This window comes from Syngnathoides biaculeatus, chromosome 1, assembly GCF_019802595.1.
Source record: "Syngnathoides biaculeatus isolate LvHL_M chromosome 1, ASM1980259v1, whole genome shotgun sequence".
NCBI lineage: Eukaryota > Metazoa > Chordata > Actinopteri > Syngnathiformes > Syngnathidae > Syngnathoides > Syngnathoides biaculeatus.
In genome coordinates, this window is record NC_084640.1 from 13427583 (window position 1) to 13445092 (window position 17510).

At 41.5% G+C, this 17510-nt stretch overlaps 2 protein-coding genes across 4 annotated transcripts; one reads left to right on the plus strand and one right to left on the minus strand.

Moving 5' to 3' along the window:
* Positions 1-554: 554 nt before the first annotated feature.
* On the plus strand, positions 555-11645 carry si:dkey-240h12.4 (death-associated protein kinase 2). Of its 3 annotated transcripts, none has more exons than XM_061818365.1 (13): positions 555-753; positions 2286-2464; positions 2959-3180; positions 3269-3407; positions 3473-3602; positions 4688-4736; positions 4836-4862; positions 4972-5124; positions 5398-5443; positions 5594-5683; positions 5761-5841; positions 6715-6807; positions 11508-11645. In XM_061818365.1, exons 2-12 carry the CDS (start codon positions 2403-2405, stop codon positions 6793-6795), a joined length of 1080 nt encoding a protein of 359 aa, XP_061674349.1. In that variant the 5' UTR covers positions 555-753; positions 2286-2402; the 3' UTR covers positions 6796-6807; positions 11508-11645. The 3 variants fall into 3 exon arrangements, with proteins under 3 accessions (XP_061674349.1, XP_061674339.1, XP_061674357.1); XM_061818355.1 differs by having other exon boundaries at positions 2300-2464; XM_061818373.1 differs by lacking the exon at positions 555-753 and adding an exon at positions 1789-1898 and having other exon boundaries at positions 2300-2464.
* On the minus strand, positions 8938-13809 carry LOC133499943 (tropomyosin alpha-3 chain). The gene is made up of 10 exons (XM_061818398.1): positions 13064-13809; positions 12839-12964; positions 11489-11622; positions 11235-11352; positions 11080-11150; positions 10743-10818; positions 10588-10650; positions 10406-10475; positions 9230-9308; positions 8938-9124 (listed from the first exon to the last, which is right to left on the minus strand). The coding sequence occupies exons 1-10, from the start codon at positions 13175-13177 to the stop codon at positions 9121-9123; spliced, it is 855 nt and encodes a 284-aa protein (XP_061674382.1). The 5' UTR covers positions 13178-13809; the 3' UTR covers positions 8938-9120.
* Between the last annotated feature and the right edge of the window lie 3701 nt (positions 13810-17510).

Sequence of the window (17510 nt, forward strand, 5' to 3'; positions counted from 1 at the left end):
GGATACACCTTCGTCGGGTGCATCTACCGAATGCAATTTAGCACTTTAAAATCCATCCATTTTCTTAGCCGCTGATCCTCACAAGGGTCGCAGGAGTGCTGAAGCTTATCCCAGCTGTCAACTGGCAGGGAGCGACGTACACCCTGAACTGGTTGCCGGCCAATCGCAGGGCACATTGAGACAAACAGCCGAATTTACAATTACACCTACGGGCAATTTGGAGTGTCCAATTAAAGTTGCATGTTTTTGGGATGTACCCGGAGAAAACCCACGCAGGCACGGGAGAACATGCAAACTCTACTTAGTCGGGTCTGGGATTGAACCCGGGACCTCAGAACTGTGAGGCCGACGCTTTCCAGCTGAGCCGCCGTGCCGCCACATTAAAATCATAATTGTATATTTTTACATCATTTGTTCACGTTCTCTTGAAAAATGACTATTTTGAAATCCTTTAGATTTTATTGTGAAATGTCGACGGCATCCCGGAAGTGCGCTTCATTCATCACGCGCTCCTGACAATGTAAAAAAAAAAAAGAACAATAATAATAATAAAAACCACGATCCGTTCCGTGTTAAGTCAAATATGACGAAAACTGGGGCGGGGTTCGCCGGGACCCGAAATCTGGCGTCTCGGTTGACGGGTTGATTCGGACATGACGACAGCGCTTCTCGCGAGACGTTTCCGCATTCCCGAGCCCCGAACGGCGAGCGTTCACACGGGAACCCATCCGAGACCAACGCACCTCCCGCCGGGTGAGTACGACCCGCGGCCCCGATTGGCCGCTCACAGCACCACCCGCTGCCCTTCTCTAACTGCGCGTTTCCTCATCCACTTCATTATTATTATTATTATTATTTCATTTTTTTTGCATTATTAATTTTGTACAGCGCCCGTTTTTCTCCGACATGTCACAACAGGTTGACACGTCCGAGATGAACACGTTCAGACAGCGCGGACGCAAATATTCGAATATCTTGCAATTTTCAACATATCTTTCCCGTTTTAAACATAAATCGTGCAGAATTTACGTTTCAGTCCATTAGTCACGATGGCTGCATAGAGTCCAAAATTTAAAAAAAAAAAAATGCAAATTTGTCAGTAGATGGCAATCAAAGTACATCTCGGGTTAACTTTAAAAAAAAAAAAGTGCAATAATATTAAAACTGCAGGTGGTGGCAGGCCGTGATCTCACGCCTGCTTTTTTCCCCGCAGCATATCATAGAAAACTTCAAATCATAACTAACTTCCGGTTCGATTTGAAGGGCTCGAGTCACGCCTGGCCCGGATAGTTTGACGGGTTGCCAGATGCCAACTGGTTGCCATTATTCTGCTTATCATAGAATCAGCAGTTAATCAACAACCGATTCCCTGACACGTGACCAAAAATCATATTGCCCTCCATTTTTTTTTTTTTACATGTTTGTAGCGTGTCGTAGCACCTGGGTTGGAAAAATTCCGGATTTTCCGGAACGAGCCGCCGCTCACTTGATGCAATAAAAGTCGAGCAATTACGAGACGAATACAGCAGAGCGTGCGTCATTCTCTGGAGATTGGCCGCTCCTTAATTCACTGGAATTCAGATGCAGGAAAAATATTTTTTTTTAAAAAATGCTTATGGCATTACACAATATCACAAATCTTAAAGAGACAGTAACGGTCATTTAAAAGCACAGTAATATTGTCTGCGTGCTGTGATTCGGAGTAAAATAAACATCCTGTCTGTTTTGTTTTGTTTTTTGGAGGGGGGGGGGGCGGGGTCTGTGGGGGTCCTGTGCAAATACACGCCGGCCTCGTACGGGACAGCTTAGATGGTTTAACCGCAGATGCATGTGCAACCAGGGAAGTGTGACACAAAAAGTGGAAGTTGAGCACAGGCGATGTCCTCATAGTTTTTCAGGTGGGTTCGACTAAATATGATATTTTCGTATACCGACATCTTTTTTTGGTGAAAGAAACGCTAAAAAAAAAAAAAAAACTAACACCGGGACAAGGGCTGGCGTTTGAAGCCATACACATTCAAAGTCACAGATACTACATAGAGTACAGTAAAGACGGGTCGGATCGGCGGGAAGCAATTTCGATTTCGGTGAAGACTCAAAATTGTTCCGGTACCTGTACAAGCTCTGAATGGAATGTTCTGCAATCTAAATGTATTGGAAACTTATATCGAAAACAATAATAATTTGGCGTTACTATTTTTTGGGAAGCTTTAAAAAAAAACATGGTTAATCATATTTTAGCTTTAAAAATATTCTGGTAATGACCAGTTCTTTATTTAGAGTAGTTGTGTCTTATCAGGTGCAGACGCGGTGGATGATCATGCGCCACTTGTGGTTAAATATAAACTGACCGTCCGCCGACAAAGAAGAAGCAAGAAAGAACCCGCGTGAAGTGAGTCAGCATGGCCGTGTTCAAGCCCGAGAACGTGGAGGACTTCTACGAGATTGGGGAGGTACTGGGAAGGTAGGGACGAGGAGACTTGATTTCATTTCAAAGTTAATGTTTAAACTTGGCGGCACGGTGGAGCAGCTGGAAAGCGTTGGCCTCAAAGTTCCGAGGTACCGGGTTCAATCCCGGACCCGCCTGTGTGGAGTTTGCATGTTCTCCCCGTGCCTGTGTGGGTTTCCTCCGGGCACTCCGGTTTCCTCCCGCATCCCAAAAACATGCGACACTCTAAATTGGCCCTAGGTGTGATTGTGATTGCGGTTGTTTATCTTCATGTGCCCTGCGATTGGCTGGCAACCAGTTCAGGGTGTACCCCGCCTCCTGCTGGGATAGGCTCCGGCACTCCCCGCGACCCTCGTGAGGATAAGCGGCTAAGAAAACGGATGGATGGATGGATGGATGTTTAAACCAAACACCGGGGGCCCTTGAATACAGCCCTGCGGGATTCCTCAAGCACGTTTCTCCAGCTGAAGCTCCTCCCCACCCCCGGAACGTTTTTTTCTACTACGCAGCGGCCACTTCGGCGAAGTCCGGCGGGTCCGCGAGTTGGCAACGGGTACGTACTGGGCGGGCAAGTTCGTGAAGCTGCGCAAGAACCCGTGCAGCCTGCTGGGCCTGGAGCGGAGCCGCGTGGAGCAGGAGGTGGAGGTGATCCAGGCCCTGCAGCACCCCAACATCGTCGCCCTCAAAGACGTCTTCGAGAGCCGCTCGGAGGTGGTGCTTATCCTGGAACTGTGAGTTGAGCGGACGCTTCGAAAGAAATCCAAATAAAAAAAACTAACGTGCGTATTTCGCTCACCATTTTTGTCGGCGGGATCCCAGCGTGAGCGGCGGCGAGCTGTTCGACTTCATCGCCGAGAAGGAGATGCTGACGGAGGACGAGGCCATCCGGTTCATGGAGCAGATCCTGGCCGGGTTGGGCTTCATGCACGGCAAGAACGTGGCCCACTTCGACCTCAAGGTGAGCGCGGCCGGGGCGGCGAGCGGCGAGCGGCGTTCCGTCGACCTCATTCGCGTCTCGTTCAGCCAGAAAACATCATGCTGTCGGAAAAGGACTCGCCGCACCCCAGCATCAAACTCATCGACTTTGGCCTCGCGCACCGTTTTGGGCCCGGCGAGGAGTACCAGAGCACGAGCGGTACCCCGCAGTACATCGGTGAGGTCTCGCCTTTTTAGCCTTGTGCGAATTCCTCAGTCCGGATGTCAGAACTGACTTCAGAAACTTCTCTGATCCATTTTTAATGCCGTTGCAAATTCCACTCGTGATTGAAATGCTTGAAAAAAATAAAGCGAAAAAAATCACCAAGGCTTGGAAAGCACATGGATTTTGAATAAATCGTAACTTCACGCCTTCAAAATATGTATATACAGCTAATAATAATATATGCTGTGGGTCATGTGATCTGGTGCAACCTGAGTCTTTAAAATAGTGACATACTCTAAGGTTTATTACATATTTTGACATTTGGAAAAAAAAAAAATTAAAAAAGGAATTTGAACAAAAAAAATTATTTTTATCTGTAAAATATTGCTTCATTTATTGTATTATTACTTCTGTAATTGTTTAATTTTAAAAGCTGGACTGAAATGCTTCAGTTGGAAGGTGTTGCACAAAAGCTCGACGTAAATTGTTATGAAATAGATGTTTGAGAAAACTTCTAAAATAGTAAATAATAATAATAAATCCAAAAATCACAACTTCATTCCTTAAAAATATGTATATAATCATATATGCTGTGTGGGTCTTGTGATCTGGTGTAACTTTAATCTTTAGAATAGTGAATTACTCTTAATGTTTATAACATATTTTGACATTTGAAAAAAAAAAGTTAAAAAAAATGCATTTTAACAAAAAATTGTTAATCTTAATTTTTCAAAATATTATTACTTTGGTAATTATTTAATTTTAAAAGCTGTACTAAAATGGTTCAGTTGAAAAGTGTTGCCAAAAAGTTCTACATAAACTATTAAATCGATGTTTGATAACACTTCTAAAATATTAAATATGCTCATTTCCTGCCCTGAAAATTGAGGTGCAACTGAATTGTAACAGATTATAAAGTTTTAATAAAACCAGCGCAACGTTACACCGTTTGAAGAATTATTCATCACTTACCACTAGAGGGAGCGCGCGTGTCGCATTTTCTCTGAATGTTTTCCTTGTTCTCGAAACATAAAATACATTTTGACATGATTTCTTTTTTTTTTTGGGGGGGGGGGGGTGCTGTCTTTTTTGCACAGCCCCCGAAGTGGTCAACGGCGAAGCCCTGAGCACGGCGGCAGACATGTGGTGATTATGCCGCGCACGTCCCCGAGTGTCTCGCTCTTTTTGACCCCCGACCCCCCGACCCCCCCGCCTTGACGCTCGCATTCTCTCCAAACCCTTCAGGAGCATCGGCGTCATCACGTACATACTGTGAGTCGGAGACGTGGCTCGCGGTTTGGCATTATTATTATTATTATTATTTATTTTTTTTAACACCCCCCCCCCCCCCCCACACACCCCATCCCGCCCGCCCCCTCAGCTTGAGCGGCATGTCGCCGTTCCAGGGCGACACGGACGAAGACACGCTGAGGAACGTCCTGGCCGTGGACTACGAGTTTGACCCGCATTGCTTCGGCACCACCAGCTGCACGGCCAAAGACTTCATCCAGAACCTCCTGGTCAAGAATCCCAGGTCTGTCGAATCCGCTATCACGGCTTTCAACTCTCTACTTATGTCACGCCATTTTTATATGACTATATTCCCGGCCACCAGCGCACCTGGTTATGAGTTTAACGCTAACGCTAGCATTAAACTCTGTCTGCCGAGGCTTATAACCAGGTGCGCTAACGCTAGCGCCGCGCTAACGCTGGCGCCGCACCACCGCAGGGTTGAAAGCGTGTGAAAAAAGTCGCGGCTTTTAGGCCGGAAATTACGGTACATATTTCAAATGTGTGTGTGTTGCAGAGACAGACTGACGGCCGAGCAGTGTCTGCTCCACCCGTGGATCAAGGTTAGCAGCGTCGTCCGTGTTGCATTTTTCTCTTGTCAGAATGTTATTCCCCTGCCCGTTGACAGCTGGGATAGGCGCCACCCTCGTGAGGATAAGCGGCTAAGAAAATGGACGGATGGGTGTATATTTTCTCAACCGTTTTCGTTGCAGCCACTGACGCGCAAACAGAAGGCCAACAGGAATCGCTCATCCATCAATATGAAGAACTTCAAGAAGTTCAACGCCAGACGCAAGTGGAAGGTACTCAACTTTTTGTGTTGAGTTCAATATAGTATTTTACATCTATAGATATAGATATATATTTTTTCCCCCTCCAGATGTCCTACAACATGGTCTGGGTGTGCAACCGTCTGGTCCGCTTAAAACTGTTGTGTAAAGGCAGCTCTGATGCACCGGAGGTAAATTAACGCACTACGTACTCACTTTATTAGATGCAAACAATGTTATATATATATATATATTTAAAAAACCAAAAAAAAAACCTTAATTTTTCATTTACACATTTTTAGCCAATTACCGTAATTCCTGGCCTACAGAACGCACCTGGTTATAAGCCTCACCCAGTACATTTGTAAAGGAAATACCATTTGGTACCGCAAGTACCCACATTGAAACATAAGATATTGGAGAGTTTAACGCTAGCGCCGCTGCGCTAACGCAAGCGCCACACTAACGCTAGAACTGCACTAACACTAACGCCGCGCTAACAGGGCCGGTTTAAAAAAAAAAAAAAAACACTGGTAAAAATCACTGAGACACGGCAGTAACACGCTAGCGCAGCGCTAACAGGGCAGCACCGGTAAAAGTCACTTCCTCGGCACATATATTCCATCAGTCTCAACTCTTAGATTTTCCGCTTGACTGCCCCCTCGCGGCCGTTAGGGGAAAAAACACACAAATTAGCCGCATAAACCGCAAAAAGTGGCGATTTATAGGCGGGAAATTACGGTATTTTTTTTTTTTATTATAATTCATATAAAACGTTCCTCCACTGTGTTCTGGTTTATTTTTCCGCTATTTTTAATCCTCATTCCGGAAGTTTACCTTACAAATATAACGGAAATATGAACACATCTGTGTCGTTTATAAAAAAAAAAAAAAAAGTTGAAATTCAGAGTTGCGTGCCTACAGTGTAGTACCCCGTTGTGCCACAGCAGGGGCAGCACCGAGCGATAAAGGAAGATTGAGCGTCGGAATTTACGGCAAGAAAAGGTGGAGAAGTTCCCCCGACGGTGATGAAATAATATTTGCTTCTGCTTCATTTTTTGCAGAGACAATGTGAAAGCGACACGGAGGACACGGACAGCAAACCCGCGTCGCTGCTGAGGAGACGACTCAGCAGCAGTTCATAGAGTCGGCCACAGGTGGGCAGCGGCGAGCGGCGAAAGGAAAGCCGGGGACGGTTTTTCCTCGGAATCCGCTTAACTGTCGCTGCGGTTCTAGAATGAACTTGTGGAAGGTTTGTTGGTAAAGAAAAGTTTCGAGCGTTTAAGTCCATGGGTGTCAAAGTCATTTTTGGTCGCGGGGCATATTGTCGTTCCAGTTTCCCTCAGAGGACTAAAAATATTGAATAGTATCATCATATTACACATGAAATTTATGAGCTAGCGTAAGATTCAGAAATTGAGTGTAATGCAATTTTCAACTATTCAAAGTTTGGTCACGCAAAGTTGCTTGTAATATCTCAACGTTATCATTTATGATATATGACAAATTGAAATTTGACGTGCAGATTTTCAGAAGTTGACACTAGAATTGCCTCCGCGGACCACGTAAAATAATGTGGCGGGCCGGATCTGGCCCCCGCGCCTTGAGTTTGACACCCGTGGTTTAGTCCATATTTTTGATATCCACGTGATGGTACAAGTGCGTGCTTTATGCTCACAAGTAAGAAAATTCAGTGCACGAGCAAAACCACTTTGGGTTTTAAGGATAAGGAATAAAAGAAAATACTAGTGTGGAAAAAAAGCACAGAAGGAAAAGCTTTTATTAATTTTTCCATGCATTATATATCCCCCCCCCCCCCCCAAAAAAGCTCAATGTTGTAAAATTCCACTTCGAAAACGTTCCTACCTCAACTCACCTGTCTTTCTCGTAGCACGGCCCACCACCGCGGCAGCCATTTTGTGCAGAATATTCGGTCATGTAAACGTAATCTCGAATTTTAAAAATCATATTATTGTACTGTATAATTGCATTTTTTTTTTAATGGTTTTAAAAATGTGGTTATGACCTAATTTTCTTTCCATGGAATGCAACCCATTTAAAAAGCATGTTGGAAGCTAAAATACTTGTACTGTATTTTGTATGTATTTTTAAAATCACTACAGAGTATGGTTTTTTTTTTTTATGTATTTGTGTTTCCCCAATGGACATTCCCCCCCCCCCCTTAAGAAATAATAAGGGACTGAATCTTTGTTTTGTTAACTGCACAGGCTCAGCTTTCAATCACTTTTTGCCTTTTAGCTACATGCTAATTTTGTGTTAGCATTTTAAACTTAATGAAATGCTAACCTAAAGCTTGACGTTGCAAAAAAAAAAAATGTTAGCATGTAGCGACGCCCGTCATGGATACTTGCAGTTTTTTTGACGTCTGATGAATTTTGCATGTAAAATGAAACAAATACAGTAAAAACTCCTGATGCTACGCTCCCAGCTACATGCTACATTTACATTTACTTTTAATTTGTTTAGAATTCATAATTTATAAAACGTACTACTCATATTGCACTGAGTAGCTAGCCCTCTGTTCAAAATTGCAACGCAGTACAGTTTTATTTGAAGTTTATGTGCTATATTTTTGGACTAAACCATTTTGAAGTTATATTTTTTTCCTCCTATATTTTAGCACAGTGTTAATGTTCTAACGGTGCGTAACGTTATATTGGCTGACAAGAATATTAAAAATACTTTTCAGCACTAAAATCCTTTGAGCAATTTTTTTTTTCATCAAGTCGTACTTGGTGTAAAAACATTCATTCCTGTTAAAGTAAAGCCTCGGTTCTCGAATGTCCCCGTTTTCAAACGAAAATTTCGAGATGTTTTACTTCTGTTTTCAAACAAAAATCGGTACTCGAACGCCCCAGACTAAACCCGGAAATAACGGCCAGACGAGCTCACCCACGACACGCTTTGCATGGGTCCAAAGAAGGCAAGTTGCTAGCGTACTCTACTACTAAAGCATACATTTAAAGCAAAAATAAATACATTTCTAAAATTATTTTACTATGTAGAGTATTTAAACAATACATGTATTTCTACTATGCAGTTTGTCAGGAAAAGGGAAAAAAAAGTTTTAAAAAGCCCAATTTTTTAGGATTGGAACACATTATTTCTTTTTCCATTCATTGTAAAGGGAAACATCGATTTGGTTTTCGAACAAATCACTTCTCGAACCGTTTTCTGGAACGGACTGTGGTCGGGAACCAAGGCATCACTGTATTTTCCCTTATTTTTTTGTTTTTAATAATAAATAAAGATAAATAGTACAAGCATGAAAATCAAGACCTTCCTCATGTTTTTAATATCGTTACAAATAATTACAAAGAAAAGGTTTGACCGGCACCGAAACGACACTGTCGGGTAGGATTTTGCAAAAAGTTGTAAAAGTGCTAGAAACGACATGGTGGAGGAAGAGGAGGAGGATGGGGAGGGGGTCGGAGGGCCTTCTTTGGTGTTTAGCTAGGAAAAAAAAAAAAAAAAAAAAGTACGTGAAAAGTCCCATTTTGACCATATAATGCGCAACCGGAAAAAAAAAAAAACGGTCCACCGTGACGTTTGACTTACATGGAGGTCATGTCGTTGAGCGCGTGGTCCAGTTCCTCGCTGATGGCCTTGTACTTGAGCTTCTGGGCGTACAACTCGTCTGCAACGCAACGTTAGCCACAGACATCAGCAATGGGGTTTCATGTCCATTCATGTTTGAAAATCATGCAAGTGTAGGGATGGGGGTAAGAAAGAGAGAAGTTAATCCTAATAAGACTAAAAACTATATAAAGACTGCTCATTTAGCTAAATTTTTTATACATAAAAAAAAATCAATGTGACAAATATTTTACATAAAAAAAACAATGTTAACAATTAATTTATATTTATTTCATTACTTTTACATTTTAATATATACAATCTGAAAAAAGAACATTTCATGTAATGCAGTTTGACAAAGATTTACAATTGTTTTTAAATTTGCAAATAAATTAACATATTTTTCTACAAAAGTAAGGCATCGAAATAAATATTTACATATTTAGATTTTTAAAACAATTACTTCATACATTTAAGAAATAATGGTTGTGTTAAATACAATGTAACATATAATAAAATGTAAAAAAAAAAGTTCTATTTTCTGTATTTTAAAATAAAGCATTTTTTTGATTAAACATTTTGATATAATTTAATGTTAAATTCCCAAAATAAAATACAGCTAATAATAACTTTGGAAAATATATGCTGTACAACATAATTAAACGCAATTCCGTTTTCCGGCCTATAAGCCGCGACTTTTTTCACACGCTTTCAACGGTGATGCGGCGAATTTGTGCATTTTTTTTCGAACAGCCGCGAGGGGGCACTCGAGCGGAAAAGGTCAGAGTGAGACCGGTGCCGAGGAAGTGACTTTTGCCGGTCCGGCCCTGTTAGCGCTGCACTAGCGTGTGTCTGTGATTTTTTTACCAGTATGTTTTTTTTTTTTTTTGTTGTTGTTTTTTTTTTTTTTTTTTTTTAAACCGGCGCTGTTAGCGCGGGGCTAGCGTCAACATTAGCGCTAGCATTACACTCTGTGTACCGGTTTTCTTTGTAAACATCTCGCGTTTCAATGTGGGCACTTGCAGCTTTTACACACCTTTGTATGTACCAAATAGTATTTCCTTGCCAAATGTACTGGGTGAGACTTATAACCCGTTGCGCTCTGTAGGCCCGGAATTACGGTACTTTTTAAAAATATATATATTTTTTTTTTTTCACCTTCCAGATCATCAATGGTCTTCTCCAACTTGGCCACAGACCTCTCAGCAAACTCAGCTCTGGTCTCAGCCTAAATGGTCCAAAAACAAAACATTACATATTTATATTTCCATATATCAAAGCCATTTAAACTACATATGAATTCCAAAATAAAAATAACAATTAAAAAGATCCTTTCTCGCCTCTTTCAGCTTGTCTGTCAGGATCTTGATCTCCTCCTCGTATTTGTCCTCCTTCTGGGAGTACTGTGCGGACAAATTCACTCAAATTGAGCGCGCCACTTTTCCTGAAACGACGCGCAGACTGTTGACGTTTTCAGGGGTTTTTTTTGGATTACCTTCTCCGCCTGAGCCTCCAGGGACTTCAGGTTGTTGGTGACGTTCTTCAGTTCCTCTTCCAGCTCGGCACATTTACTGGAGAGCAGGAGAAAAACAACAATTCTAGTAGCGAGGTAGTTAGCAAGCTAATTACCTACTTTGCTAGCTCGCTAATCAAATACAAGCTAACTAACTAAGTAGGTTGGCAGTGAACAAATGAATTAAGAGTGGAGGTAGGAGACTAACGTGGTAGGTTAGCCGCTAACTTGCTAAGTAGGAAGCTAACCAGATATCTAGCTAGCTAACTGACTTGATACCTAGCTCAATAGTAAAGTCAAGGTGTGACAAGACACTCACGCCTCAGCCAGCTCCGCTCGCTCCTCCGTACGCTCCAGCTCGCCTTCCACGATCACCAGCTTACGAGCCACCTGCGCCGCGGCGACGTCGGCAACGTTAGCGCCGTTCACGGCCGGCATCGCCGCGGGAAGCCCGCCTGACGGCGGCCGACTCACCTCCTCGTACTTGCGGTCGGAGTCCTCCGCGATGTGCTTGGCCTCCTTCAGCTGGATCTCCTGGAGCTCCATCTTCTCCTCGTCCTTCAGGGCCCTGTTCTCGATCACCTTCATGCCTCTGGGGAAACGCGGGTCGCGAGTTTGATACCTCAGTCCCGTTCGTGTTTGCGCGACTGTCACCATTATGCTTGCATACACCGAACGTTTATGTTGGCTAATTGAACTAGCGACCGCGGCTGGACCATGACGCTAACCTCTCGCTCTCGTCGGCAGCCTTCTCGGCCTCCTCCAGCTTCTGCAGCGCGGTGGCCAGCCTCTCCTGAGCTCGGTCCAGTTCTTCCTCCACCAGCTGGATGCGCCTGTTCAGGGAGGCCACCTCCGCCTCAGCCTGCGCCCACGCACAAATTGCACGGGATGAGGCGCACGTTACGCCGCGATGCTCACACATTTTTCATGCAAAATCATTTGCTTCATATCATTTCTATATTGAAATCGAAGCTATATAAAAAATTTTCCAGCAATAAAATACTGTACATTTTTTTAAATATACCCAATTTAAATCTTTCAAAAATACATTAAATTGTATACATTTCCTTTATTACCATAATACTAACTAGAGCAAAAAAATAAAAATGTATACAAAATATAATGACAGTGTAATTATCATGAAATGCAGATTTGCTAGATATTTGTTTTACAAAAATATATAGTTTATATGATCTCATACTTTTTTATTTTTAGGAAAATATATTTGATACACACCTATTAATCATTTTATTTTACAACTATAATCACTACATTAAATATATAAGTGATCTTTTGATTCTAGTATACTAAAATACTATAGTGTAAAAGTCTAGACACCCCTGCTGAAATGCCTGGTTTTTGCTTTTACCAGTTTTCTTTGTTTTTTGGTTAATTCTTTATTTACTAGCATAATTTATAGTTACGGTTGTCTAGTTAGGATTAACGCGAGGTATTGCGTTTTAGCTAGTTACGGTTGCTTGGCTGCAAACTTGGGCTGCATTCACAATTAACCAATCACATTCAATCAAGCACACTCAAATGGCCTCTGATGAATCCCAAATAAAGTTCCGCTGTTCGAGTTCGCTTTTGAACAGTTTAGCTTGGTCTTGTCTCTTCAATTTCAGTCCAGTTTTGGGTCTGACCCCGGGACAGGGGTGTGTAGACTTTTGATAACTGTACTCGAACATGGATGGAGGCGCATTGTTGGCTCATTTAGCATTTGACGCTATCAGGTAGCGCTAGCACGGGCTTGTGGGGGGTGGTGCGCCTAAAAAGGAGCGAGGCCATTGTTAAGCTACGAGTCGAGGTTTAGCGGCTGACATCATGGCCCAGGCAGGGGCTCTGAATCCCCTCGACAGCTGTTTGCGTGTATGTGTGTGTCTGCTGGGGGCAGAGTTGGGTTTGGGGGGGGGGGGGGGGGGAGTCCTCCATCCAGAGCATGAGGAGAATGGAATGCACAGTGTGGCTTGATTTACACTGGCAGCTTTTATCGGGCGATATGACCATATTAGCAAAAAAAAAAAAAGCTCGGCTTTCATTGGGCGAAAAGCGAAATTGCGTCCGGGCGCGTCACTCACGTCAGCGGCCTTCTTGTCGGCCACCTCCAGCTTCTCTTGAGCATCCTTCAGCGCCTCAGAGTATTTGTCCAGCTCGTCCTCTGTCCCCTTCAGCTTCTTCTGCATCTGCAGGAGCTCGTCCTCGTGCTGCGGGGAAGAAAAGATCGATTGTAGTTATTTGCGCAAGGGGCGGCGGCGGCGTTTTCAAACATTTTCAGGGCCCCGGGAAGCGCGTCGGCGGCCCACCTGTTTGCTTCTGTCCTCGGCGGCTTTCTTGTCGGCTTCCGCCTGCTCGGCCTGGTCAAGAGCGTTCTCCTTGTCCAGCTTGAGCATGAGCATCTTCTTCTTGATGGCCTCCATTTTGGACTACTTTTTTTCGGGACCGCGACGAGATGAGAAAGGACGGACGGGCCGGCAAAGAGGACAGGACGACGGACGCCCAAGCTCGGCGACGGGGATGAGACACCAAACTCTGACCGAGATGGAGGGTGGGCCTTTATACGGCGGGACGATGAGGGTGGGGTGGGGATTGGGGGCGCTCCCACTCCGGGATCGTCCCAGTGGCCGCACCCTGACTTACAGCATCCTGGTCTTCTCGTGTCACTTTTTTGTTTTCTTTATTTCATTTTGTCCTCACGCTTCCAGCAATTTGTCATTCTCATTTAAGTTAAAATGTGATTTAATTCTATTTTAATTTGATTTGAATTTTTTTTTTTTGTTTACAAATTTGATGTAATTTTTTTCTCTATCACAAATTTTCCGCACTCTTCCTTTTCATTTTGAAATGTGAAAATATTTATAAATTACTACTATTACTTTCAAGTTAAATTACTCCTTACCCGTAATTTAATTTTACTTTGAGCTGAATGTTTTTAACACTTGTAGGATATTCAGCTCTTCAACTACATTTTTAAAATGCATTGATACACTTCTATATATATCATAAATAACAAATTAGACTTAATATATTTGTCTGCAGTTTTTTTTTATTTCTAATTAATTTAGTGTATATATTTTTTATTTAATTCAAATATAATTTCATATATTAAATAATTTAGTGGAACATTTGAAATTAATTCCACCTGTCAAACTTTTACAGCATCCTGCAATTGACTTCATGATCTTGAAAAATCTATTTTAAATTGGCCACTTTTGCACAACTCTTTATTTTAATTTGAATGTCAATTTATTCATTTACTGTATTATATATATTCAGTATATACATTTGTACTTATTTAAATCTATTTAAATACAATACTTTTTTTTAAATGAAATTTTATTTAAAAATGTCTCTTTTCCGTTTCAGTTCAATTAATTCAATTTGAAAAAATGAATTCATATATTAGATACTTTAGTGTAACATTTCAAATTAATTCCATCTTTGTCACACTTTTCCAGCATCCTGCAAGTGACTTGATGTCCTTGACAACATTTATTTATTTATTTTAAATTGGCCACTTTTACAGAAATGTTCCTTATAATTTATTTTAATTTGAGTATCAATGTATTGGTTTACTGTATTATATTATATTATATTTTATATATATATTTAAATACTTTATTTTTTTTAAAATCAAATATAATTTACAAATTTGTCTTTCCCATTCCAGTTTAATTCATTGAATTTTTTATTTTTTTTTATTTTTTTATTTAATTCCTTATTTTTCAATTTGTGAACTTTCCCGCATGCACCCTGTTCTCCTTTCCTTTTGATCGGAACTGAAATGCGCCCACGCGTGAACGATGTTATTTTCCTCCTGCGGGCTTTGAGCCACCATCCGCGCTTCCGCCGTGTTCTCGGAGGAAAAAGAAAAGGTTAGCGTGCGCGCACGTAATCCTGAGTAATGCTACTAGTTTAGCACGTTGACTCACAGCAGTTGGCGCCGCCGAGTGCCCGCAACGCAAGTCTGTTCTAATCTCGTGTGGCACTCGCGGAGTTTTGCGCCGCTGCCACGCAAACGTCAAAGCCCGCTTCTCGCCCAGCGGCAAAGACGTCGTGTCCGACATCAGTCGACAAACTTCACTTAGAGTGCGTGTCCGCGTGTGTCCTGACGTGACTTTACTTCCTGCTTGTCTATGATGATAAACATTTAACCATCATTCAAATTACACGTACATGTTTTTACATGTTAAACCAACACTAGGAGCTTAGGAGCTGGTACACTGCGGTGTGATTCCATCATATCAAAGGAACTTTTTGATACAATTAATTTTTTTTTTTGTTTAATTGATCTTTTTGCACACAGTGGATATAAAGTCTACACACCCCTGTTCAAATGGCAGGTTTTTGTAATATACAGTTAAAAAAAACACACAAAAAAAAAGACTAAGATACAGCAAATAATTGAGTGACCTATACCTTTTACAAATTATTTGAATTAAAAAAAAAAAGTAGTTGCACACCCCCACATAATTCATGGATGCGGCTGTGTTCGGAATGAGCCCGTCAGAAACTCACATTGAAGGCAGCACAAACCTGCCACCATATAACGCGCCTCTTATCAACCCCAAATAAAGTTTACGTTCTAGGAGGCTTTTCCTGACGTTTATTTGCTTTCTAGCAAAGCAAAGATTGACTGCTATTTAGAATTTATTATTATTTGTTTTTACTTATGTTAGACATACTCATTTTTTGTCCCATTTACATTTTTAAATGAATTAATCATCAACCCAATGTTCCAGCATAACTTCATAATTATTTCAATCTCATGTAATCATTGAAATGTATTATTTACTTGTAAATATGCTATTTGATGTCATCCAATATATGATTTTTTTAAGAACTACTTTCAATTATATTAGACAAGTTACCAAATGTAGTGCATTCATAATCGTTATAAATCACAATAAAGTTTCCTTTGGGTTTCTCTACCGTAACGTCTGTTTAGCAGAGAAAAGTGCCGGGGGAATTTGCATATAAAAAAAAAAAAATATGGCGCACCTGGTAAGATATGAAAAGAAAAAAGTAATTCAAATGTATTTCGAACGAGGTGGCCGCCATCTCTTCGAGGCGGCGAGAGGAAACGGGAGATGTGCAAAGCGACGCCGCACACAAAAGCGACGCGGGCTGGACATTCCTGCCTTGTAACTGTAGTCCATCACCTGGCCTGCGCCGACTATAATTGGGGGTCTCCTGGGAGAAGGGGGGTACGGCGGCAACGACAAGCGTATATATGGACTGACGGGGGGGTTTGGAGGGGTAACAAGGGGTTGAGATGGGGGGGGGGGTGTGACTATGTCAGTTATTCCCCTCTGTGGGCCCCATCTGAGTTATTAATAAACATCTTTTGGCTGACATTGTCTGCAGGATTAGGATGAGGTACTCTGCATGTGCGTGCGTGTTTCTGTTTCTGTTTCTGTGGCGTGCACTTTGACATCCCACTTTGGTTGTCGGGTCATTTTTCCGCGGGGCCATTTTGGATGTTTGTGCAGGTTTTGTGGCAATAAAAATAAGCACTTTTCATATAAGACTCTCCGACATGAAAGTAAGCCCCAAGTGTTCACCAAAAGGGAGGTTTTAGTGCAAAAAAATAAAGGTTATTTTAACTTTATCGTCGGCCACGGTTACAAATATATATACAAAATTATGCTGAATACTTTCTTTAAAGTATGAAAAGCATAGCTATAAAGTTTGTTGATTTTAGGGGGTGACTTTATTTTCAAAACCAATAGGAAGTAATTGGAAATGTATACAAAAAGGGAAAAAAAATTACCCCGCATTAAATGAATCAATGTTTAAATGTACAAAATGTACTCTACATGTGTAAACTTAAAATTGTTATATTGGCATTTGTTCAATGAATCGTTTATAAATTCAAAAATATGGAAATGGAATAATGCATGTGAAAACTTTATTGAAGAGGAAACAACACATTCCATATGAATATGGCAATATATAAATTATCATACGCCGCGTTGGTTTCTGAGTATTTCATTCTTCCGTGTTTACTCGTCATCCGACAAAAAAAAAAAAAGCTAGCATAGTCTTTCGGGTTAAACAGTATCAGTTTAACATCATAATATCACAATCATGAATCGTTTTGTATCCAGAAACGTGGCTTTGCAGCTATGTACAGTAAGCACTGGAATATTAATGGCGGGAAAAGTGTAGCAGCAGAGAAGGAAACACGTTGGGAAAGCGCTTTTTAGTCCCAAGATTGTCAAAAGTCTTTTGAAAAGAAATGCTAAAGATTATTGCACTGAACGGCAACGTGTAGAATCATGCAGAACAACCACACACACACACATCTGAATTGATGCCCTTTTAAGTACATTATATTACAATCGTATCTATGGATGTATCTTGTTTACGTCTTCACATAAAAATAAGCACAGTGGTGCCTTGACTTACGCCAAACATAACGATAAATTCAAATGTGAAGAATTAAAACAGATCGTGCGTCAGAATTTCATGCAGTCATTGTGTGGCTCCTTCTGATGTGCGCACCTTGGCCACCAGAGGGCAGAATAACATGCATAAGAACTTATATGAAAAAGACGGTCACAACTGCCTAGTAATCTGCAGCAAAATGAGTAATTTTTAATAGAAGATAAAGCCTATACGCCTGAGAATATTGTTATGCGATTGAAAACTCTTGCCACAACACTGACCCAAGTTTCGTTAGCCCGTCTACGGCCCTTTGTATTGTGTGTTAGCATGAAGCTAGCGGACGCTCACAAGACATTTATGTGA

Coding starts and splice junctions, on each gene's coding strand:
- LOC133499943 (XM_061818398.1), bottom strand. CDS start 13,177: ATGGAGGCCATCAAGAAGAAGATGCTCATGCTCAAGCTGGACAAGGAG. Junction 10,819..11,079: donor CGAGCGGAGCTGGCTGAGGC/GTGAGTGTCTTG, acceptor CCTGCTCTCCAG/TAAATGTGCCGAGCTGGAAG. Junction 10,476..10,587: donor TGACAGACAAGCTGAAAGAG/GCGAGAAAGGAT, acceptor TGGACCATTTAG/GCTGAGACCAGAGCTGAGTT.
- si:dkey-240h12.4 (XM_061818365.1), top strand. CDS start 2,403: ATGGCCGTGTTCAAGCCCGAGAACGTGGAGGACTTCTACGAGATTGGG. Junction 2,465..2,958: donor ATTGGGGAGGTACTGGGAAG/GTAGGGACGAGG, acceptor TCTACTACGCAG/CGGCCACTTCGGCGAAGTCC. Junction 5,842..6,714: donor GCAGCTCTGATGCACCGGAG/GTAAATTAACGC, acceptor CATTTTTTGCAG/AGACAATGTGAAAGCGACAC.